Raw genomic sequence first — 25737 nt, 5'->3', positions numbered from 1 at the left:
ATCCAGAGATGCTGCCTGTCCCGCTGAGTTACTCCAGCATTTTGTGTCAATATTCAGTGCATCTGCCGTTCCTTCCTACTCAAATTCTGCTCCATCAAAGTTGACCCATATCCTTCTAAATCTATCCTAATAACGTATTTGACCAAATGTCTTTTAAATGTTATTGTCTCTCAGTTTTAATTAACTGCCATTATATACATTGAATATTGTACATTTTCCTACAGCTTTTATATTAAATTTGATTGCAGTTAAGAGATGAAAAATCATTTCCAAACATGATCCTGTCTATTTCTTGATTGTGATTTTATTTTTAGTTCTTTCACAAATGTAAGTGAATAATTCAAGTAATATTAAGTATAGTGCATTCCTAATTTAGACATTGCTACTCCATCTTCTCCCTTATGTGGCCTTAAATCTTAGACTACAAACCATCACTCCATCCCACCCCTCAGATCCCCCATCCTTAATCACTGTCCCATGCCCACCATCTCCCTCTACTCTCAACATCCCCCCCATATGTGTTACTAAACTTGTTTTGTTTTCTGGTCACCTTATAATATAGTACAAAACAATGTAGGAGCAAGGTTTGTATCTAGGCTTGTGATAACTGAAAGCCGTGTAAAAAATTCCTTTATCTAATCCACACTATATTACTCTTGCAAAAGCAAACACTTCACAAAACAGTAATTTTCCATCTTGTGAAGCAATTCTGATCTGCATTAGGCTGGGAATAGTACGCATATCATGATTGCAAACACCATAAAACTAGAAGCACATCTGACTGATACTGTTGCCCAAGGTCAATTATACTGTAGAAAACGTGGGCATTTTAAAGGAGTGTTGGATAATGAATGGGTGGAATATGATGTTAGGGCATTGAGAATAAGCATATTTGTTTTCTTTTTCTTTCTGTTCTTAAAATGGGTAAATGTTTATTTTAAAGTGGGAGTGCATTGGTTTAATGATGTAATTGATTATTCAATTAGCAATTTAAACTGAGGCTGATATTCTGTTCCATTGAAGCCAAGTGCTCAATTGCAAAATGAGGTGAGACTGAAGTGTCATAAAACTATTAGGTATTGTCTTGAAGTGACCTTGAACTGAAAATTAAATTAAATGATTAACCTCATGAAACTTGCTCAGTTTAAAAGGGCATTATAAACTGTTAATTTTCCAACTTCTGTAATCACTTTTATTTGTTAATTGTATCAATCGTAGAAATTGCAAGAATTGAGTTCCACGAAGAACCTGCATGTTGTTTTTAATTAGCTTGGGAATAAGGGATGAGAAGGGAGTGGTTCAAACTGTGGTGGTGCTTCAAGTAAGAATGTCATTGTTCCGTTTCGAGACATATGACAGGAAAATACACTTGACTCTTGGCTCATGAATGTAGGTTGTGTGATTAATTAGTCTGCAGATGATACCAAATGTATGGAGTAACTCAATGGGTCAAACAGCATCTGTGGAGCACATGGATGGACGACAATTCAGGTCAGGACCCTTCTTCACACTCAATCTATGTCCTCCGTAGATGCTGCCTGTCCCACTGAGTTACTCCAGCACTTTGTGTTTTACTCAAGATTCCAGCTCTGCAACCTCTTGTGTCTTGAAAAGTGGTGGTGTGATGGACAGTGAAAAAGGTTGTTTAAGGTTGCAAGATCCAGGATAGCAGGAAGAATGGGCAAAGGCATGGCGGGTGGAATTTAACAGACCGGTGTGAAATTATACAAATTGGTGAAGGTGGTAGCTGACACGTTGGGCTGATGGGTTGTGGTGAGTTGGTGCCCTCCTGCTGCTCATGCAGGACCTCTATGAGTTATTGGTTCTCATTCCACCCCGAATGTCTCTTCTCTTCTGTTTCCCAGAAATTGGTGAACTTTTCCAAAGACATTTTGAGCACATCGTTTAATCTTTTCTTCTGCCATCTGGCAACCTTTTCCAGTGACTGAACGTTGAACACCATATCTATTTTAGAAGCCTTGCGTAATTAGATTTTGTTTCGAGTCTTTGGCGCTCAGTATATTATGGTGTGGGGGTCTCAATCATTCAATACCTGAAGACAGGTTGCAAATTACGGAGTCACCCCAATAAAGAAAGTCTGTTCAAACAAAGAGAAGATCGAGACACAAAATGCTGGAGTAACTCAGTGGGGCAGGCAACATCTCTGAAGAGAAGGAATGGGTGATGTTTTGGAAGACAGTTTGATTTGACTAACTATTTGCTCCTCATCGTGGTTTGGTCTGCAGTACCTCTTTATAAAACCTCTTATTTTCCCCTGGCCACATTAAAGACATTACAATCAAATATTGTTGAGTTTTTACCATTCTTTTACCGAATTTAGTACATCAACATTCTGTTTTAGTTGAGTAACCAAATAAATAAACTTTGATTTCCCGGTTTGTACAATAGAGATCAATTGGCATGGCTGTTTGAAGCTCATTACAATTCATGGTCCCATAGAACCGAATCAAAACCAAGCTCGTCAACCCGACATCACTGATGAAGAAACTACCAAGATAATGACTCAGGTCAAACTTAATAGATAGTCAGGAAATGTTGAGCCAATTAAACAAAGACAGCATACAACTATGTGTAGGAAGGAACTGCAGGTGCTGGTTTAAACTGAAGATAGACACAAAAAGCTGGAGTAACTCAGCGGGTCAGACAGCATCTGGAATTAGGAATAGGTGATGTTTCAGGTCGAGACCCTTCTGCAGACGAAGGGTCTTCAGGAGAAGGGTCTGAAGAATGGTCTCGGCCCGAAACATCCCCGACTTATTTTCTCGAGAGATACTGTCTGACCCGCTGAGTTACTCCAGCTTTTTGTGTCTATCTTCAGCACACAACTATTATAAGGTAACCTGATTCTCACAAACTTGATTGAAGCAGTAATGGAAATGGTTGCTATGGCTGATGCAGCATAAAAATGGGCCTTTTCAAAAGGTTTTTGATTTAGTACCATATAAAGAGGCTGTCAGCAAAGTGAAAGGCCGGGGGATTAATGGAGGAAAGGTTACATTGACACAAAATTGGTCTGGGGGAGAATTGAGAGTAGTGGCAGATAATAATTATTTGGCTGTTAGCAAGTTTATAGTGGTGTTCCATGGGAGGCTTTATAATGGCTGGTTTATTTTGTTCATATTTTACTGACATAGACATACGTATACAAGATTAATAAGTTCACAGATGATACAGGAGTCAGTACTATTGTAAGGTGAGCTGCATAATGTGCATCTAACAGATGTAGACTAATAAAATACGCTGAAATATAGCAGATGAGGTTTAATGCGGAAGAATATTAAGTGAATACATATGATGGGGAATATTGGAGGGGCAATTTAAAAAAATGGTACATAAAGGGTTAAGGAACAAAGATTTATGGGAGATAGACACAAAAAGCTGGAGTAACTCAGCAGGATAGGCAGCATCTCTGGAGGGAAGGAATAGATGACGTTTCGGGTCACCCATTCCTTCTCTCCAGAGATGTTGCCTGTCCTGCTGATTTACGCCAGCTTTTTGTGGCCTACCCATTATAATTCTCAACCTGCTCCCACTCCATCCGGACATTTTGTGGCCTTTTGCACTGATGTGACAATATACAATTCAAGCTTAAGGAATAGCATTTCATTTTCTGTCTGGGTATGTTGAGGCCTTCTCGTTTCAATGGCGAATTTGAGTTTCAGGTAATCTATCAGGGATAATCCCATGTCCTATCAACCTCTCCTCCTCCTAACATTAAATTAACACATTTTCTTTTTTCCGTTTTTTTGAGTTTTTTTGATGGAACAATATAGCATTGAAATAGGCCTACGGCCCACTGAGACCATGTTATCAATCACCCACTTTCATTAGTTCAATGTTATCCCACCTTGTTATCCACTTCCTCCTTACTAGGAAATATTTACAGAGGCCAATTAACCTTCAAACCCACACTTCTTTGGGATGTGGGAGGAAACCGGAGCAAATCCACATGCTCACATGGAGAAGATGTAAACTCCACACAGACCCAAAGTCAAGATCAAAGCCAGGTTTCTTGCACTGTGAGGTAGCATCTCCACCACCTATGCCACCCAGTTCTGCCAAAGGTTTTTCAACCTACAATGATAACGGTGTTTCTTTCTTCATGGTCACTGCCTGACTTGCTTCAAGCATTTTCTGTTTTTTTAATCAGAAATTGGTTTGCCTATGACCTTTCTAAATAACAAATGAGTCGTGAGTTATCGAATCATAGCATCATAGATTAAAGAAATGTGTTCTTTGGCCCATCATTCAATGCTGACCTTTTTTGCCCATCTACATTAATTCCATTTGCCTACTTCTCTGCCTCAGTGGGTGGTGGAGGCCGGTTCTCTGGATAGTTTCAAGAGAGAGCTAGATAGGGCTGTTAAAGATAGCGGAGTCAGGGGATATGGGGAGAAGGCAGGAATGGGGTACAGATTGGGGATGATCAGCCATGATCACATTGAATGGCGGTCGGTGCTGGCTCAAAGGACCGAATGACCTACCCTATTGTCTATTGTCTATTGTCTACTTTAGGATTACATTCTCCTAGGTTACAAAGCAGCTTCTGAAATGTTGGACCACCCTGATAATTGTATCCCTGCGTAGAATGTTGCAATGAACAAGTAAACATATTTGTTCTTATTCATTACAAAACAAAAATGAATTATCAACTGCTGATGATAAATGATACCTTGTGAAGCCTATTCAGATAAAGGCAACGCAAACAAGAACACATAATAAAGTACTCGGCCTAAGGTCATTTTAACCTAAAATATTTATTTGTGTATAATAAATTAATTTAAATTATATTCAGGCACAAGCACGATAAGATTATTTTTGACTGTCTTTGCTCTTTGCATTTTGCATCATAACGCAGTTACAATGTATCACTGGGCATTTAGTTTTGTCACTGTCTCAACATGCAGGTAGACTGGGAAAATCAGGTTGGGACTGGACCCCAAGAAAGGGAGTTTGTGGAGTGCCTCTGTGATGGATTCTTAGAGCAGCTTGTATTGGAGCCTACCAGGGAGAAGGCAATTCTGAATTTAGTGTTATGTAATGAACCAGATTTGATAAAGGAACTTGAGGTTAAGGAGCCATTAGGAGGTAGTGGCCACAATATGATCATCTACAATTGGAGATGGAGAAGGGTAAATCAGAGGTGTCAGTGTTACAGTTGAATAAAGGGGACTATGGAGCCATGAGGGAGGAGCTGGCCAAAGTTGGCTGGAAAGATACCCTAGCAGGGATGACAGTGGAATAACAATGGCAGGTATTTCTGGGAATAATACAGAAGGTGCAGGATCAGTTCATTCCAAAGTGGAAGAAAGATTCCAAGGGGAGTAAGGGGCGACCGTGGCTGACAAGGGACGTCAGGGACAGTATAAAAATAAAAGAGAAGAAGTACAACATAGCAAAGATGAGCGGGAAGCAAGAGGATTGGGTAATGTTTTAAAGAGCAACAGAAGATAACTAAAAAGGCAATATGGGGAGAAAAGATGAGGTACGAAGGTAAGTTAGCCAAGAATATAAAGGAGGATAGTAAAAGCTTCTTTAGGTATGTGAAGAGGAAAAAATAGTTAAGACCAAAGTTGGACCCTTGAAGACTGAAAACGGTGAATTTATTATGGGCAACAAGGAAATGGGTGATGAGTTGAACAGGTACTTTGGATCCGTTTTCACTAAGGAGGACACAAACAATCTTCCCGATGTACTGGTGGCCAGAGGATCTGGGGTGACGGAGGAACTGAAGGAAATCCACTTTAGGCAGGAAATGGTGTTGGGTGGACTGATGGGACTGAAGGCTGACAATTCCCCAGGGCCTGATGGTCTGCATCCCAGGGTAGTTAAGGAAGTGGCTCTCGAAATTATGGACGCACTGGTGATAATTTTCCAATGTTCTATAGATTCAGGATCAGTTCCTGTGGATTGGAGGTTTTTAAGAAAGGCGGGAGAGAGCAAACAGGGAATTATAGACCAGTTAGCCTGACATCAGTGGTGTGGAAGATGCTGGAGTCAATTATAAAAGATGAGATAGCCGCACATTTAGATAGCAGTAACAGGATCGGTCCGAGTCAGCATGGATTTACGAAGGGGAAATCATGCTTGACTAATCTTCTGGAATTTTTTGAGGATGTAACTAGGAAAATGGACAAGGGAGAGCCAGTGGATGTGATGTACCTGGACTTTCATAAAGCTTTTGATAAGGTCCCACATAGGAGATTAGTGGGCAAAATTAGGGCACATGGTATTGGGGGTAGAGTGTTGACATGGATTGAAAATTGGTTGGTAGACAGGAAACAAAGAGTAGGGATTAACGGGTCCCTTTCAGAATAGCAGGCAGTGACTAGTGGGATACCGCAAGGCTTGGTGTGGGGACCGCAGCTATTTACAATATACATCAATGATTTAGATGAAGGGATTCCAAGTAACATTAGCAAGTTTGCAGATGACAAAGCTGGGTGGCAGTGTGAACTGTGAGGAGGAAGCTGCTCTGCCGGCAGTATGTTCGTTTTTTTTATTTTTTTTTAATTTTTAGTGTTTGTTAAAGGTTTGTTTTAATGTTCTCCGGTTTGTCTTATGTGGGGGAGGGGATTGGGGGAAACTTTTATTCAGGTTCTTACCTTGCCGGAGATGTGATTAATTTTTGGATCGCATTCTCCGTACGCTCTGCGACCTTCCATCGATGGAGCTGGAAGCCTCCTCAGACTGCAGTGAGCCCCACCGCGGGCGTGGACTACTTGGCAAATGAAATTCCTCGTATGTTGCAAAACATACTTGGCAAATAAAGTACTATTCTGATTCTGATTCTGATGAGAATGCAGGGTGACGTGGACAGGTTGGGTGAGTGGGCAGATGCATGGCCGATGCAGTTTAATGCGGATAAATGTGAGGTTATCCACTTTGGTAGCAAAAAACAGGAAGGCAGATTATTATCTAAATGGTGTCAAGTTGGGAAAAGGGGAAGTACAGTGGGATCAGGGGGTCGTTGTTCATCAGTCAATGAAAGTAAGCATGCAGGTACAGCAGGCAGTGGAAAGCGAAATGTTGGGAGCAGTTAATTACAACATAATCATAGAAATTACGTGCAGGGTAGGTCGGCCCTTGCACCGCCATTCAATATGATCATTATCATCCAACTCAAAGTAACCCCCTGATCCCCTTAGCCACAGGGGCCACATCTAACTCCCTCTTAAATATAGCCAATGAACTGGCCTCAACTACCCTCTGTGGCAGAGAGTTCCAGAGATTCACCACTCTCTGTGTGAAAAAAGTTCTTCTCATCTCGGTTTTAAAGGATTTCCCCTTTATCCTTAAGATGTGACCCCTTGTCCTGGACTTCCCTATCGGGAACAATCTTCCTGCATCTAGCCTGTCCAACCCCTTAAGAATTTTGTAAGTTTCTATAAGATCCCCTCTCAATCTTCTAAATTCTAGAGAGTATAAACCAAGTCTATCCAGTCTTTCTTCATAAGACACCATCCCAGGAATCAGTCTGGTGCACCGTCTCTGCACTCCCTCTATGGCAATAATGTCCTTCCTCAGATTTTGGTCCCCTATACACAATACTCCAGGTGTGGTCTCACCAAGACCCTGTACAACTGCAGTAGAACCTCCATTCGCAAGAGGTCCTTCTGCAGTTGTATAGGGCCCTATTGAGGGAGCCCAGCGTAGGTTTACAAGGTTAATTCCCGGGATGGCGGGACTGTCGTATGCTGAGAGAATGGAGTGACTGGGCTTGTATACTCTGGAGTTTAGAAGGATGAGAGGGAATCTTATTGAAACATATAAGATTATTAAGGGTTTGGACATGCTAGAGGCAGGAAACATGTTCCCGATGTTGGGGGAGTAAAGAACCAGGGGCCACACATTTAAGAATAAGCAGTAAGCCATTTAGAACGGAGACGAGGAAACACTTTCTCACACAGAGAGTTGTGAGTCTGTGGAATTCTCTGCCTCAGACGGCGGTAGAGGCCTGTTCTCTGGATACTTTCAAGTGAGAGCTAGATAGGGCTCTTAAAGATAGGAGATATGGGGAGAAGGCAGGAACAGGGTATTGATTGGGGATGATCAGCCATGATCACATTAAATGGCGGTGCTGGCTCGAATGGCCTACTCCTGCACCTATTGTCTTGACTAATTGACCTTATATTGCTAGTTATGCAGAGCATAAACTTTCTACAAATCTTATAAATATGTAAAAGACAAAATAACTCAGCTGATCTGCCTTTAAACCTGAAGAGATCCAAAATGCAACCATCTCCACACAACACTATTCTAATACTTACAGTTTGTAGAATTGCCACCGTATGTCCTAGGAAAGTCACTTTCTCCTCCCCGTCACCAACTCAGTGATCAATCAGCACAATTTCTCATGTTAGCCTGTTCAATTTCCACAAATGTTTCTTCTGTTTCAGTGCTTGTTGCAAGAGTTAGACATGTGCTTCCACTAACATATTGCAGAAGCTGGAAATCTGAATTGAGAAAAACAGGAAATGTTGCCAATGCACAATAAGTCGGGCAGCGTTTATGGAGAGAGAAATGAAATTAGCATTTCAGATTGAGGATTTTTCTCCAGAAGTTTTAAAAAATATAACAAAATCCTCTTCCAGGGAGACAAAAGAAACTGCAGATGCTGGAATCTTGAGCAAAGCACAAAGTGTTGGAGGATCTCAGCGGGTCAGGCGGCATCTGTCTGGAGTCTGCTAGAAGGGCCCTGACCAGAAACATCACCCTTCACAGCTGCTGCCAGATCTGCTGAGCTCCTCCAACACTGTGTTTAAATCCTTTCACATTTGTTTCGACAATGTAGCTAGCCTGCGTTGAGAGTTTAGACATCTAAGAAATCTAATAGTTGCTTATGATAAGAATCAGTCCAGTTCAAAATAGCTACTTTTTAAAAAATGTGATCAGCTATTTTGAGACAAAAACCTGAACTGCAATGCCTTAAACTCTTCGGTAATTTTGGGTTCCGGGCGATAGCTTGATCCAGGTTTGATTTGGGCTCACTTCATGTGAGGTCGGTGGATAAAAATGTTGGAGAAACTCAGCGGGTGAGGCAGCATCTATGGAGCGAAGGAATAGATGACGTTTTGGGTCGAGACCTTCATGTGAGGTAGAATCAGGCATGAAGATTTGGTGTGTGCAGGTGACGAACATTACATTATTCCAGCCTTACCTGGATATACGTATCTTACATCAGAGTGCGAGGCTGAAACTTCTCTCTATCCCCAACAGATTTCAGTCTAACGTTTGTGAAATTATTCTCACAATTTTTGACCAATGCATTTGCAAATGAATCATGTGCTTCACACTTTGTTCATACGTATTTTTAATAGCTCTTGACATACAATGTACGTTCATGGTCAATGGGTTAATTAATGAGGCCTACAACAAGGCCCTCGGAGAGTTGTAAAGACTGCAGCAATTGAATAAGAAGATTGGGAAATATGCCTTATAGCGAAATTAGCCTTTAAGTTCTCACCGTCTCTCACCACACTAAAACTGGTAGCTTTAATCATATAAAAATATAGAAAATTACCTGAAGGGTTAGAATTGCTTGATAATAGAAATGTGAGGACTTTACACATCTTTGAATAAGATGTTGCTCTGCATGTTGTCATTTGGTCAGTTTATAATGGCAATGATTTAAATGAACAAACATTGAATAGTGAATAAAGAACATATCGTGGAACACACTTATGGAAATGTTTAAAAAAAACATCAAGCATCAATAAACATAGCAACCTGTTGGTGGAAAAAGAAAGGTTGGCTGTAAAGCAAAACATTATTTACAAAAGAACGCAAAAGTGCAGTTTTCCAACATTTGATCCTTTCAGGACCAATTCTTAGCGGAAAGCGGAAAGACCAAAGATAGCGGAGTCGGGGGATATGGGGAGAAGGCAGGAACGGGGTACTGATTATGGATGATCAGCCATGATCACATTGAATGGAGGTGCTGGCTCGAAGGGCCGAATGGCCTACTCCTGCACCTATTGTCTGTTATCTAAGAACTAATAGACAATAGACAATAGGTGCAGGAGTAGGCCATTCGGTCCTTCGAGCCAACATCACCATTCAATGTAATCATGGCTGATCATCCATAATCAGTACCCCGTTTCTTCCTTCTCCCCATATCCCCTGATTCCGCTATCTTTAAGAGCCCTATATTGCTCTCTCTTGAAAGTATCCAGAGAACCGGCCTCCACCGCCCTCTGAGGCAGAGAATTCTACACACAACTCTCTGTGAGAAAAAGTGTTTCCTCATCTCCGTTCTAATTGGCTAATGTTCCACACATCACATATTGTTAAATATATATTACATTTCTACTCATTTGACTTCTCGGCTTTCATGCCCAGATTTTCACACAGAGTTTCATCAGTTATCTGATACGGGTCCAAGTTCATGGTCTATTAATTCAACCACAGGGCATGTTTTTTATGCTGTACGTAATTGTGCTATTGTGCAAAGTCAATCGCCACTTGCCATTGGGACCTTCAAGTGCTTATTCCACATCTTCTCCAGCAGCCTCTATGATTAGACGATGACTTGCTACCATTCTGTTTTTATTGGTTCTGCTGGACTAATGAAGCCAGTGTGGGAACTACAGACTTCCACAGATAGGGCAGGAGGTAGCTGATGGAGCTACCTGTGTGTAAACTAACATCTTACTTGTGCAAGAAGGAACTGCACACACAGGGAGCAATCCAGAGATTATTACCTTGTGGAGATACTCCAGCATTCTGTGTCTATCTTCGATGTAAACTGGCATCTGCTGTTCCTTCCTGCACATTATTACCATCTTAGTTCTGCTTTTCAATTTGGTGCCTCACTGTTCAAATTCCCTCTTTCCACATTCTACCTACGTTATTGATACCCAAATGGACCACGCCAACTAGATTCTTCCCCTCCTGCTCCTAGTTCCTCTGCAGTTCAGACGAGATGTCCTGAACCTGGGCACCAGGCAGGCAACACAAGACCGAGGGCAGTGTCAATGCCCCAAACTATGCTATCGCCTACGACAACAACATTTTTCTTCTCAATTTCCTCTCGAATAGCCCACTGAACCACAGTGCCCTGGTCAGGTTGCTCATCCTTCCTACAATCCCACTCTTGCCTGCACTGGGAGCAAGAATCTCAGACCTGGTTGACAAGCCCAAGGTTCATCTAACTCAGTCCTCACCTCTGTTCCCCTGCCTGCCTCATTCGCAGTCACCAGGGACCACCTTGGAAGCAGTTACTCTAGAAACATAGAAACATAGAAATTATGTGCAGGAGTAGGCCATTCGGCCCTTCGAGCCTGCACCGCCATTCAATATGATCATGGCTGATCATCCAACTCAGTATCCCGTACCTGCCTTCCTCCATACCCTCTGATCCCCTTGGCCACAAGGGCCACATCTAACTCCCTCTTAAATACAGCCAATGAACTGGCCTCAACTACCCTCTGTGGCAGAGAGTTCCAGAGATTCACCACTTCTGTGTGAAAAAAGTTCTCCTCATCTCGGTTTTAAAGGATTTCCCCCTTATCCTTAATCTGTGACCCCTTGTCCTGGACTTCCCCAACATCGGGAACAATCTTCCTGCATCTAGCCTGTCCAACCCCTTAAGAATTTTGTAAGTTTCTATAAGATCCCCTCTCAATCTCCTAAATTCTAGAGAGTATAAACTAAGTCTATCCAGTCTTTCTTCATAAGACAGTCCTGACATCACAGGAATCAGGCTGGTGAACCTTCTCTGCACTCCCTCTATGGCAATAATGTCCTTCCTCAGATTTGGAGACCAAAACTGTATGCAATACTCCAGGTATGGTCTCACCAAGACCCTGTACAACTGCCCTAGAACCTCCCTGCTCCTATACTCAAATCCTTTTGCTTGCTCATCCTTCCTACAATCGCTTTCTTTACTGCCACTGCAGCATGCCAATCTCATGACTGGTGTTACAAGACACCCAGGGTTCCTGCAACTCCCAGTCCAATCACCTCTGTTCCCCTAGCCTGCCTCATTCACAGTCAAATGGATAACCGTGGAAGCAGTTACTCTAGCGGGCGTAACTGTCTCCAGATACACAGCGTCCAGGTAATTCTCCCCGTCTCTGATGTACTGCAGCGCTTGAAGCTCAGACTCCAGGTCATCCACCTTCAGTTTTAGTTCCTCAATCAACCAGCATTTGCTGCAGATATTGTCACCTGCATTCACCAAGGGCTCGGACATCATGCAGCTGCAGCATATCGCATGATCTTGCATGTCTACTTAACGTATCAGACAAATAATCTTTATACCTCCTGCTTGCTGCTGCTCTGGGTCTGACAGGTTCACTCCTCTCTCCTCAACCCTTCTCACTGAAGCCTCGTGAGCCAAAGTCTCAAGATGCACTGTTCCACAACACAGCACTTCACCTCAACATGGCCAATCCCAACACGCTGCTCCATCAGTGCTTGCTTCCCTTTCATTTACTATCTATGGCTATCGGATGCCTGCTTCATGCCAATGTCCCACCTCCACAATTAGCAAACTCTGAAAAAGCAACTCTGCAACTTCTTCCTAACGATTTTTGTAAAACCTTTATCTTGTAAAAAGCAGATTCTCACTTGCAGCAAGAAACCTCTACTCCCTCTGTCTGATGTTTTGCAGCAGAAATGAACCGTTATTGTCATTTCAGTCTGCTGAGAGCAAAGATAGCACACTTGGTTGGAGTACAATAGAAATAAATATGTTTTAACACTGTAAAATAAAAATAAATGACAAATGGCCTTTCACTCTTGTCCACTAGGATATCTCAATATTTCCCAACAAGGATAAAACTGTTCTGGGAGATGGAGGCATTACGCTCAGTGGTGGTCAACGAGCAAGAATCTCCCTGGCAAGGTTTGTTTTACAACTTAACTTTGTTAACAAAACATTTTATACAAAAGGAAAACGATGTGTCTAATTTGGAGGGTAGACAAAAAATGCTGGAGAAACTCAATGGGTGAGGCAGCATCGATGGAGAGAAGAAAATAGGCGACGTGGGTCGAGACCCTTCTTCAGACTGATGTCGGGTTGGGTGGGGAGGAAAGGAAGAAAGGAAGAGGTGGAGACAGTAGGCTTTGTTTTCGGTGGTAGGAGGAGAACTTCTTCAAAGTAGACATACCTTGAGGAGATTTCGCAGTGGAGTAGACAAAATGTTTACGAAATAAGTTATTTTTAAGAAACCCTGATAAGGCAATCCGTTTTCCACTCTAAACAATCATTGTCGTGCATTAAAAAGGACGATTCTTGCAAAAATTATCTCATCCGTAGAATATCATTCCATTGTGGCTAATTCAGACAGAATGTTACATTTTGTTTAATCAAGATCAACTTCATTCAGAGTAAAACATCAATACAAAACAGGTATTGTGCAAAATGTCTTCCCACTTTCTCGGAGGCTATCCATACATTCAATGTGTTGTAATGTAGTGTTTACACAATTTTGCCCAAAACCCTTGCAACTCAAGTGGCAAGTCATCCCTTCGCTTATTTGAGGGATAATACCCTGCGCAATGTGTAACAGCCGATGCACAGAATGTCACTTAAGTTAAATGCTTTTAGTTACAAAGCTACTGAATGGGTACTGTAAAATAATGGTTGCTGTTGAGGTAACATCCCGAGAACCGAGAGCGCTGATCGAGGAGGATGAGTTTGGATACAACCATTGCAGCTACAGGATCTAAATCTGAGTAACTAAATAACCTTCAGTTACAGTAACCACAAAGCCATTAGGTTGACTAAGGTCCTTCAATGAAGGAGGAAATATGACATCCTTGAGAATTTACCATTTGTCTCCAGTCCCACAAGTGTAGCTGAATGACCTCACCCATTCACCAGAACAGCTATTCAGAATTTGCAGTGGCGGACAGCATAACACCTCAGGAAGTTCACCAAAGGGTAGCATAAGGTTTAATTTGAGCATAGAGTCATAGAGTGATACAGTGTTGAAATAAGCCCTTTGGCCCAACTTGCCCACACTGGCCAACAATGTCCCAGCTACATTAGTTCCACTCATAACCATATAACAATTACAACACGGAAACAGGCCATCTCGCCCCTTCTAGTCTGTGCTGAACACTTACTCTCACCTAGTCCCATCCACCTGCACCATATCCCTCCATTCCTTCCATATACCTATCCAATTTATTTTTAAATGATAACATCGAACCTGCCTCCACCACTTCCACTGGAAGCTCATTCCACACAGCTACCACTCTCTGAGTAAAGATGTTCCCCCTCATGTTACCCCTAAACCTCTGTCCCTTAATTCTCAAATCATGTCCTCTTGTTTGAATCTTCCCTACTCTCAATGGGAAAAGCTTATCCACGTCAACTCTGTCTATCCCTCTCATCATTTTAAAGACCTCTATCAAGTCCCCCCTTAACCTTCTGTGCTCCAAAGAATAAAGACCTACCTTGTTCCACCTTTCTCTGTAACTTAGTTGCTGAAACCCAGGCACTTGCCTGTGCTTCGTCCATATCCCTCCAAACCTGTCCTATCCATGTACCTGTCTAACTTTCTTAAACAATGGGATAGTCCCAGCCTCAACTACCTCCTCTGGCAGCTTGTTCCATACACCCACCACCCTTTGTGTGAAAAAGCTACCCCTCGGATTTCTATTAAATCTTTCCCCCTTCACCTTGAACCTATGTCCTCTGGTCCTTGATTCCCCTACTCTGGATAAAAGACTCTGTGCATCTACCTGATCTATTCCTCTCATGATTTTGTATACCTCTATTCTAGTCCTCTAGTCCTGGCGACATCCTTGTAAATCTTTTTTTAACCCTTTCAAGCTTGACAATATCTTTCCTATAACATGGTGCCAGAACTGAACACAATATTTTCCTCTCAACTATCAGGTTCTTGAACAACTCTTAAGTATAGCCCGATCTCAGCACTGAACCAGTCCCAGGCTTTGTGCTTCTATGTCCGCTCTTTGTAATGTTGTTTTCACATTATCACATAGACTAACTGATAATCTATATATATATAAAACTCAAATCAGTCCGCCTGCAGTACGGATCCCTTCCTGCCTTTCGATTCGTTGACGGCTGCTCCTTCCTCAGCTTCCAACACACTTTGAAACAATGTTGCAAGACAGGAACACTGAACTTTTCACTGCTGCAGCAGGCAGGGATTTTTTTAAAGAGGCAGGGCAGTGCTGGAATCTTACTTTTGAGAACGGCTTCAGTTCCATTGGAGGAGACGGGTGCATGGTGGAATATTGGGTTGGGGGATCACACCATTGGGGGAGCAGACCCAACGGGTCTGCACTTGGTCTAGTAACATTATATATTTATTGGTGTTTTTGCATTTGATGAGCCTGTGAAGCTGCAGCAAGTCATTTTGATGTTCCAGTTCATATCTGGTGCAGATGACAAATAAACACTGACTCGACATTTAAAAAGGAACTTAAAACAGAAGCCCTACAATTCCCAGTGACATCAGACAGGCCTCAGATTCTGTGGCAGATTGGACCTGACGCACAATCTGTGGCAATAATTGAGGGTAATGCTGAGGTACTACAGCTCCAGACTGCTTGGTGCCTGACAGTGGAATGAGTTAACAGATCAGGTTCTCCAGTCCATTAGTAAGTCTAGGTGTTGAGTGCCTAATAAAGCTTACGCAAATATCTACGACATTTCTACACCATAAACTATTAAGATAAGATAAGATATAATTAGATATAATTTATTTGCCACACAACCAGGGTCGGTGGAAATTTGAGTTGTCAGCAGCAGTACAATAATAAAGAACACACAACCACAATAAAACTGTAACACAGACATTCACCACAGCATTCATCACTGTGGTGGAAGGCACAACATTTGGCCAGTCCTCCTCCATTTCCCCCCCGTGGACAGGACCAGAGTCCAGAGTCAGTCCAGGATCGGCTCTTCCTCACCGGTGCCCGTTGCTTTAAGATGGTGTAGGCCGATCAGTCGAGATTTAAAGACTCCGCCGCAGCCAGAAGCACCGCAGACTGCAGGGCCGGCGGTCGAAGTTCCCCTCCAGGGGTGATGGCGAGTCCATGCCGGCCCCGCGGTAGAAGTTGGCCGCAGGCCGGCAGTGATGGCTTCTTCTTCCCCCGGGTCCCCCACGAGGGATCCCGGGCTGTAGACGCCGCGCCAGCTGGAACTCTGCAGACCGCGTCTTCAGGCTGCCGGCTGCCCCGGGCCAGCGAAATGGAGCGCTCCCCTCCACAACGAGAGTCCACGCTGCGCCCGCCGCTGAAGCCCCCGGGCGTGTCTCCGGGAAAGGCCGTGCCGATCCTTGATTAAATGCTATTGTTTCTGAATGTTACTGCAGGCATCAGCCAGCATGATCTGGCCCATTAGTGATTGACCTGCTATGTTCTTTACTTCTGCCAACAGGGCCCTGTATAAAGATGCTGACCTCTATCTACTGGATTCACCATTTAGTCACCTTGATGTAACAACAGAAAAGGACATTTTTGAAAGGTATCATTCAGAACCTGCGATATTCTCTGAAAAATGTATTAAAAGCCCTGTCCCACGGTACGAGTTCATTCCAAGAACTCTCCCGAGTTTAAAAAAAATCAAACTCGTGGTAAGCACGGAGAATGTACGTAGCGGGCACGTTGGAGCTCGGGGACGTCTCTAAGCACTAACGGCAGGTACTCGGGAAGACTCGCTAACGGCAGGCAAGCACGGGAAGACTCGTGAAGATTTTTCAACATGTTGAAAAATGTCCACACGAGCCCCGAGCACCGAGAGTGGCCATTACCGTAAATCTCTGAATCAGGGCAAACTCGGGAGAGCTCTTGGAATGAACTTGTACCGTGGGACAGGGCTTTTAGTTTAGTTTTGTTTATAGTCGAGAGATAAAAGCATGGAAAGAGACCCTTCGGCCCTCCGAGTCCACCAGCGATCCCCGCGCACTTACACTATCCTACATACACTAGGGACAATTTACAAATATACCAAGCCAATTTACGTATAAACCTGCACGTCACTGGAGTGTGGGAGGAAACCGGAGCACCCGGGGAAAACCCACGCAGCTCGCGGGAGAACGTACAAACTCTGCACACACAGCACCCATAGTCGGGATCAAACCCTGGCGCTGTACGGCAGGCAGCAACTCTACCGCTGAGGCACCTTCCAGTTTTTAAACAGTTCCTCAAAATAAAATAAGTAATTAAAGTGAGGTGTAGGTTGTGATAATTTATCATCATTCTATATCATCCACTTTGCAACGTTAATGAGATCTGACCTCTGAGACATTCTCTGTGTCATTCACTTGCTGAAGTTATCCATGATCAGGTGTTTTAAGTAAGAAAGAACAGATGAAGCTGCTCACAAAACAGATTATATAATGAATGAATCTGAAGCCATTATGTTCCCAAGCCCACAGAGTCATCAGTTGCGGTTTGCTTTTGGCTATTTAACATATGTTTTAATTGATTGATTTGAGGATACAGCATGGAAACAGGCCCTTCGGCCCGCTGAGTCCACACCACCCATTAATCACCCATTCATACTAGTTCTATGTTATCCCATTTTCCCATCCACTCCCTGCACACTAAAGGGCCGCTTACAGAGGCAAATCTTTGGGATGAAGATCCTTTCCTGTTCATTTTCAGATATTGAACATCATTCTCAGTTAAATGATTCATCATCTATTTAATCAGAGTGCATCCACATACATTAATGCGGAGGATATTTCATTTGCAATGAAAATCAAACGTACAGCAGCTTATTCATAGTCATAGAATCATACAGCACAGAAACAAATCTTCAGCCCAACTTGTCCATGCCGACCAAGGTAGCCCATCTAAGCTCATCCCATTTGCTTGTGTTTGGCCCATATCCCTCTAAACCTTTCCTATCCATTTAAGTGTCCAAGTGTCATTTCAATGTTGTTATTGGACCTCCTCTGGCAGCTCATTCTGTATACTCACTACCCACTGAGTGAAAAGGTTGCCCCTCAGATTCCTATGAAATCTTTCCCCAATCATTTTAAACCTATGTCCTCTGGTTCTTGATTCCCCTACTCTGGGATAAAGGCTGTGCATTCACCCTATCAATTCCCCTCGTGATTTTTAAACCCCTCAAAAAGGTCAACCCTAATACCGCTGACCCACTTAGGAAACCTGAACGGAAACCTCTGGAGACTTTGTGCCCCACCCAAGGTTTCCGTGCGGTTCCCGGAGGTTTTTGTCAGTCTCCCTACCTCCTTCCACTACCTGCAACCTCCGGCAACCACCTGCAGCCTCCGGGAGCCACACGGAAACCTTGGGTGGGGCGCAAAGTCTCCAGGGGTTTCCGTTCAGGTGTCCTAAGTGGGACAGGGGCATTAGCCTCCCGTGCTGAAGGTTCTAATGGTAGTCTAAATTATATTTTATGTTTTTATTTTACAGTTGTCTCTGTAAGCTCATGGCGAACAAAATCCGAATCTTGGTGACTTCAAAACTGGAGCATTTGAAGAAGGCGGATAAAATTCTGCTCCTTCACGAAGGCCACTGCTACTTCTATGGAACCTTCTCTGAACTCCAAGGAGAGAAGCCCGACTTCAGTTCACAGCTGCTGGGCTCCGAGGGCTTCGATACTTTCAGTGCTGAGAGAAGAAGCTCGATTCTCACTGAAACCCTCCGCAGGTGCTCTGTTGCTTCAGGAGATGGCGCTGGTCCCGGAGGCTTCGGCGAAACACCGAGAGCATCGTTCAAGCAGCCACCGACAGAAATTATTGAGAAAAGAAAATCCTCGCTGAAGCTCAATCCCTTAAATTCAACCAAGAATTTTTCCCTCATACAAACAGCGATGTCATATCCACAGACAAACGGGATCGAAGACAGCGGCAATGAGCCGGGAGAAAGGCACTTTTCACTCATTCCTGAGAATGAACTGGGGGAACCTACGCAGCCCCGGAGTAACATGTTCAAAAGCGAGATGTCTTTTCAGCCTCACAGACGCCAGTCTGTTCTGGATCTCATGACTAACTCTTCAGCAGCTCAGAATAAGAGCCACATGCGCCGTAGCACTGTACGCAAGCTGTCCATGGTTTCTCAAACTAACTTTGCCTCTTCAGATATTGATCTTTACTCGAGACGTTTGTCTGAAGACGGATCTTTTGAAATTAGTGAAGAAATAAATGAAGAAGATCTAAAGGTAGGTAGATTCATCCCAGCATTGAACACTCTCATTTAACCGAATACTTGCAAGAAAATTGTAAAATACTCAACATAAAATGTTAAAAAATCTCACTTTTACTGACAGCAAACAGGCACGTGAATTAATAGCAGCTCCAAACCCCTCAGCATTTCTCTTTCTCGAGTTGTTGCCCACTTTATCAATTAGCTGATGATGTCAGGCAAATGCAAATAGTTATGTTAGATCTGATTGTAACTTCATTCCTGCCTTCCCCCCATAATATTTCAGCCCTTGCTTATCAAGAATCTCGTTCAAGTTCAAGTTACATTTATAGTCACATGCAGCAATTGGTACAGTGGGATTTGAGTTACCATGCAGCCATACGACAACACAAAAAAGAACACAACACACGATAGAGTTTCACATGAATATCCCCACACAGAGTGGCTTTTTCTGTTTGGCTGCCAGTGACTAGCGGAGTTCCGCAGGTGTTGGTGCTGGGGCCGCTACTCTTTACATTGTATATTAATGATTTGGATGAGGGGATTGAAGGCTTTGTGTCCAGGTTTTCAGATGATACGTAGAAAGGTGGAGAGGCAGGTAGTGTAGAGAAATCAGGGACTCTGCAGAATGACTTGAACAGTTGGGCTGAGAAATGAAAGATGGAATATTGTGTAGCGGAGTGTGCTGTTATGCGCTTGATAGCAGCAGTAAAAGCATAGACATTTGTAGTTTCTGACTGGTTTGGGAAGCAGGAACACAATTACTACTAGTTTCAATGTACGTATGCTGGAGGTTTCTTCAAATGTACATTTATATTCCCTTGAGTTAATATTAAAATCTGAATAAAATTGTTGTGCTGTAATTATTAGATGGCCATCAAAATCCAACTTGTTCACTCGTGTCACAAGTTCACGTTCATAAGTTATAGGAGTAGAATTAGGCCATTCGGCCCATCAAGTCAGCTGCCATTCAATCGTGTCTGATCTCTGCCTCCTAATCCCATTTTCTTCCCTTCTCCCCATAACCTTTGACACCCGTTGTAATCAATAATTTGCCTATCTCTGCCTTGAAATTATCCACTGACTTGGCCTCCACAGCGCTCTGTGACAACGAGTTCCACAGATTAACTACCCTTTGACACAGTGTCCTGTGGGCCTGTTGTTAGTCCTATTGGTGTGGCCCATATGTGAACCCAGAGCCACATTAATGTGACTAGTCCTGACCATGCTGTGACATGGTGTAGCAAGCCACATACTTCAAGGTGGGTAAAAACTAATGCCTAATCAGCAGTACCCACACCTGTGAATGAATGGAGATAATAAACCACACTGGCTTTGTCAGGATGTCATGTTTATTTCTTTGTTATTCTGGGGTTAAAAAAGATGTAAAGGGACTGTCTCACTTGGGCAACCTAATTGGCGAGTTTAGAAGAGTTTGGGAGAGTTTGAAAAAATGTCATGTTGAAGACCTCCTTCAACCTCCTTCGACTATGTTGAAGACTAGCTACAACTAGCTACGGGAAAATTAGACACCGAATAGTGGAGAGTGAAGACGACCTCCTTTCGACCTCCCTCCAACTACGTTGAAGACTATCTACGACTACCTTCGACTACCTTTAACTACCCTCGATTACCTATGACTAACATGCCGACCTACCATGACCTACTACGACATACTACGACTAAACCTACGAGTAAAAAAAGTACTTGATTTTTTTCCGTTGCGACCTTTTTTTACCTGCGGGCATTTTTCAACATGTTGAAAAATACGCGACAAATATTGTCTGGTAATGCTGCCCTGAGATGTTGATATTGTTACTGTTTAACCTGTGCAATGGGAGTACAGATTGTTGCTATTGCTATTGCTGTGGTATTAAGCATCTCACTCTGTTTTCATTAAGGAATGCTTTGTTGATGAAGAGGAAATCCATAATGTCACTACTACATGGAGCACTTACCTCAGATACCTTACCCTCAATCGCAGCTTGGTCATCGTTCTCATCCTTTGCCTTGTTATATTTTCAGCAGAGGTAAGATTTAAAAACCTTCTTAATGACTTGTTCATGAATTTCCTTTTTTTCCAGCTGCATAATTTAATTTCTTAGTTTGGTTTAGTGATGCAGCGCGGTAACAGGTCCTTCGTCCCACTGAGTCTGCAACGCCCAGCGATCCCCGCACACTAACACAAGCCTACACACACTAGGGACAACTTATACTTATACCAAGTATACAAACCCAAGCCAACCCGCCTACAAACCTGCACGTCTTTGGAGTGTGGGAGGAAACCGAAGATCTCGGAGCAAACCCCTGCGGTCACGGGGAGAACGTACAAACTCCGTATAGACAGCACCCGTAGTCAGGATCGAACCTGGGTCTCTGGCGTAAGGCAGGAACTCTACTGCTACGCCAACGTGCCGCCACACGGTAATTTAATTCATGTACATTTAGAACAGAGGACATAGACCAGTACTGCACAAGTAGAAACATAGAAACATAGAAATTAGGTGCAGGAGTAGGCCATTCGGCCCTTCAAGCCTGCACCGCCATTCAATATGATCATGGCTGACCATTCGCTTTCTTTACTGCCTGCTGCACCTGCATGCCTACCTTCAATGACTGGTGTACCATGACACCCAGGTCTCGCTGCATCTCCCCCTTTCCCAATCGGCCACCATTTAGGTAATAGTCTGCTTTCCCGTTTTTGCCACCAAAATGGATAACCTCACATTTATCCACATTAAACTGCATCTGCCAAACATTTGCCCACTCACCCAGCCTATCCAAGTCACCTTGCAGTCTCCTAGCATCCTCCTCACACCTAACACTGCCCCCCAGCTTAGTGTCATCCGCAAACTTGGAGATATTGCCTTCAATTCCCTCATCCAGATCATTAATATATATTGTAAATAGCTGGGGTCCCAGTACTGAGCCTTGCGGTACCCCACTAGTCACTGCCTGCCATTGTGAAAAGGACCCGTTTACTCCTACTCTTTGCTTCCTGTTTGCCAGCCAGTTCTCTATCCACATCAATACTGAACCCCCAATGCCATGTGCTTTAAGTTTGTATACTAATCTCTTATGTGGGACCTTGTCGAAAGCCTTCTGGAAGTCCAGATACACCACATCCACTGGTTCTCCCCTATCCACGCTACTAGTTACATCCTCGAAAAATTCTATAAGATTCGTCAGACATGATTTACCTTTCGTAAATCCATGCTGACTTTGTCCAATGATTTCACCACTTTCCAAATGTGCTGCTATCCCATCTTTAATAACTGACTCTAGCAGCTTCCCCACTACCGATGTTAGGCTAACTGGTCTGTAATTCCCCGTTTTCTCTCTCCCTCCCTTCTTAAAAAGTGGGGTTACATTTGCTACCCGCCAATCCTCTGGAACTACTCCAGAATCTAAAGAGTTTTGAAAGATTATTACTAATGCATCCACTATTTCTGGAGCTACTTCCTTAAGTACTCTGGGATGCAGCCTATCTGGCCCTGGGGATTTATCGGCCTTTAATCCATTCAATTTACCCAACATCACTGGCCCTTCAGCCCACAATGTGCCTAACATGATGCCAGGACCAACTCTTATTTGCCTGTACATAATCCATATCCGTCCATTCCCAGATGTTCAACCTGACTATCCCAAAGTCTCGTAAATACCACTATCGTATCTGCCTCAAGCACCACCCCTAGTAGTGCACTCCAGGCACACACCACCCTCTTTTAAACATGTTGTTCCACACACCTCCTTCACATTTTGACCCTCTCACCTTAAAACGAAGCCCTCGAGTATTTGATTTTCCCACCCTGGGAAAAAGGTTCTGACTGTCTACCCTATCTATACCTCTCGTCATTTCATATACTTCTATAAGGTCTATATCACACATTCCACAACCTCTGGGGTTCCAACAAAAAACAATGAAATACAAACACATTTCAAACTCTTTACTGGGGCAAACATTATGAATTATTATTACTGTATTTACTTTAGCCATGAATAATCAATACAATGAAACTAAAATCAAAGGAAATATCTTGCAGGGCCTTTATATATGGTAGGGTTTTATATCAGTTGCACAATGCATTTTGCTTAACTACTGTATGAGTTGGTAATACAAAAAATAACATACCTCATAGAAGGAGGACTAGGTTATCTGGATATTCATGCGTGCTCTGTCATTCAGTAAGATAATGATGATCCTTTGCCTTAGGAACACTTCCCAGCATGAACCACATTTTCTTCGAATCCTTTAATCACTAAAGTGTGCTGATTATAACCTAAGCAACCAAGGCTCCATGGCCTTCTTGTGTAAAGTGCCTTCTTGTGTAAAGTACAAGACATGATGAATCAATGAGCTAGTCTATCAGTGACGGGTACAATATCTTGATGATGATGGATCTTGCCCTTTAGAATATAGAGTCGATAAGACTCTGGAAAAGTTTTGCTCAGGGATGTTGAAGATGGAGTGACAGTCAAGAATAGTTCAATTACAATTAATGGTTTGTGCTCTTGGAAGTTTGTTGCTTACAAAATAATTGTCAATTGTGAGCCCATGCACAAAATTCTCTGCCACATAAGGCAGTGGAGGCTAATTCACTTGATGTTTTCAAGAGAGAGTTAGATGTAGCTCTTAGAGCCAAAGGAATCAAGGGATATGGGGAGAAATCAGAAACGGGGTTTAGGATGAACAGTCATGATCATATTGAATGGCAGTGCTGGCTCTAACTGCCGAATGGCCTACTCCACCTATTTTGTTTTCTATTTACGCCATCCTACATTAGAGACGATTTTTTTTACATTTATACCAAGCAGATTAACCTACAAACCTGAATGTCTTTGGAGTGTGGGTGCATACCAAAGTTCTCGGAGAAAACCCATGCAGTCACGGGGAGAACATAAAACTCTTTACAGGCAGTGCTCATAGTCAGGTTCAAACCCGGGCCTCTGGCGCTGTTAGCACTGGAAGGCAGCAACTCTACCGCTGCACAACCGTGCTGCACCAAAACTATTATAGGTGGGTTCTTGGCAAAACTAATCTGTGTTTAAATCTGAAGAAACACATCAGTTTAAAATTAACACTTATTATGGTGAATTATTCCAAAATATAAGACTTTGTGCTTAATTTGTTAGCAGAGAGATTTCTTCTTAAATGTTACGTATGGCGAGAATCTGGACAATTTCTGTTCCAGAGCCCAGGGGTTTGTGTCGATCAATTCATCATTTGATGGAAATGTAATGGGTCACAGTTCTCTCACATCACTAGATGATACACCATGTAACCAGAACATTTTTTTAAATTTTCTTAATATATCCAAGTATTAAAATTATTTAAAATTCTAATTGTAAAATCAAGTTACCTAGATGTCCATGGATTCAACTTCTTTAATGAGATATCTTGTTTAGAAGATTATAATCCGGAAGACACAGGATCATTTCATTCCAAAAAGGAAGAAAGATTCTAAGGGGTGTAGGAGGCAACCGTGGCTGACAAGAGAAGTTAGGGATAGAATAAAACTAAAAGAAAAGATGTATAACCCAGCAAGGAGTAGCTGGAAGCCAGAGGATTGGGAAACTTTCATAGGACAACAGAAGGAAACAAAATGGGCAATACGGGCTGAAAAGATGAAGTACGAAGGGAAGCTGGCCAGGAATATAAAGAAGGACAGTAAAAGCTTCTTTAGATATGTTAAGGGAAAAAGAGTAGCAAAGTCAAATGTGGGTCCCTTGAAGGCAGACACGGGTGAAATTATTATGGGGAACAAGGAAATGGCAGAAGAGTTGAACAGGTACTTCAGATCTGTCTTCACTAAGGAAGACACAAACAATCTCCCAGATGTACTGGAGGACAGAGGATCTAAGGGGGTCGAGGAACTGAAAGAAATTTTCATTAGGCGAGAAATAGTATTGGGTAGGCTAATGGGACTGAAGGATGATGAATCCCCTAGGCCTGATGGACTGCATCCCAGGGTCCTCAGGTATATGGCTAGAAATAGTGGGCGCTTTGGTGGTCATTTTCCAATGTTCAATAGATTTAGGATCAGTGCCTGTGGATTGGAGGATAGCTAATGTTATCCCACTTTTCAAGAAAGGAGCGAGAGAGAAAACGGGGAATTACAGACCAGTTAGCCTGACTTCGGTTGTGGGAAAGATGCTGGAATCAATTATTAAAGAGGTAATAATGGGGCTTTTGGATAGCAGTAAAAGGATTAGTCCAAGTCAGCATGGATTTATGAAAGGAAAATCATGCTTGACTAATCTTCTGGAATTTATTTTGAGGATGTGACAAGTAAAATGGATGAAGGAGCCAGTGGATGTAGTGTATCTAGACTTACAGAAAGCCTTTGATAAGGTCAGACTGGGAGACTGGTGACTAAAATTAGAGCACATGGTATTGGGAGGTAGGGTGTTGACTTGGATAGAAAATTGGTTGGCAGACAGGAAGCAAAGAGTAGGAGTGAACGGGTCCTTTTCAGAATGGCAGGCAGTGGAAAGTGGAGTGCCGCAAGGCTCAGTGTTGGGGCCGCAACTGAAGGTGGTTGCCGGAGGTTGCAGGTAGTGGAAGGTCTACCATCCACTACCTGCAACCTCCGGCAACCACCTTCAACT

The 25737-nt window shown here is 42.9% G+C and overlaps 1 protein-coding gene across 1 annotated transcript in view; it reads left to right on the top strand.

Moving 5' to 3' along the window:
• cftr (CF transmembrane conductance regulator) overlaps nt 1-25737 on the top strand; it is a 143693-nt gene that overhangs the window by 67052 nt on the left and 50904 nt on the right. The window contains exons 12-15 of the mRNA XM_055650852.1: nt 12777-12871; nt 16391-16477; nt 18397-19144; nt 21030-21158. Coding sequence (XP_055506827.1) covers nt 12777-12871; nt 16391-16477; nt 18397-19144; nt 21030-21158 — 1059 coding nt within the window. The remainder of the gene's footprint in view (nt 1-12776; nt 12872-16390; nt 16478-18396; nt 19145-21029; nt 21159-25737) is intronic.

Source organism: Leucoraja erinacea, chromosome 19 (genome assembly GCF_028641065.1).
Source record: "Leucoraja erinacea ecotype New England chromosome 19, Leri_hhj_1, whole genome shotgun sequence".
In the NCBI taxonomy this organism is placed as follows: domain Eukaryota; kingdom Metazoa; phylum Chordata; class Chondrichthyes; order Rajiformes; family Rajidae; genus Leucoraja; species Leucoraja erinaceus.
Note: the sequence above shows the minus strand (reverse complement) of the source record. Positions and strands in the feature narration are given on the sequence as shown.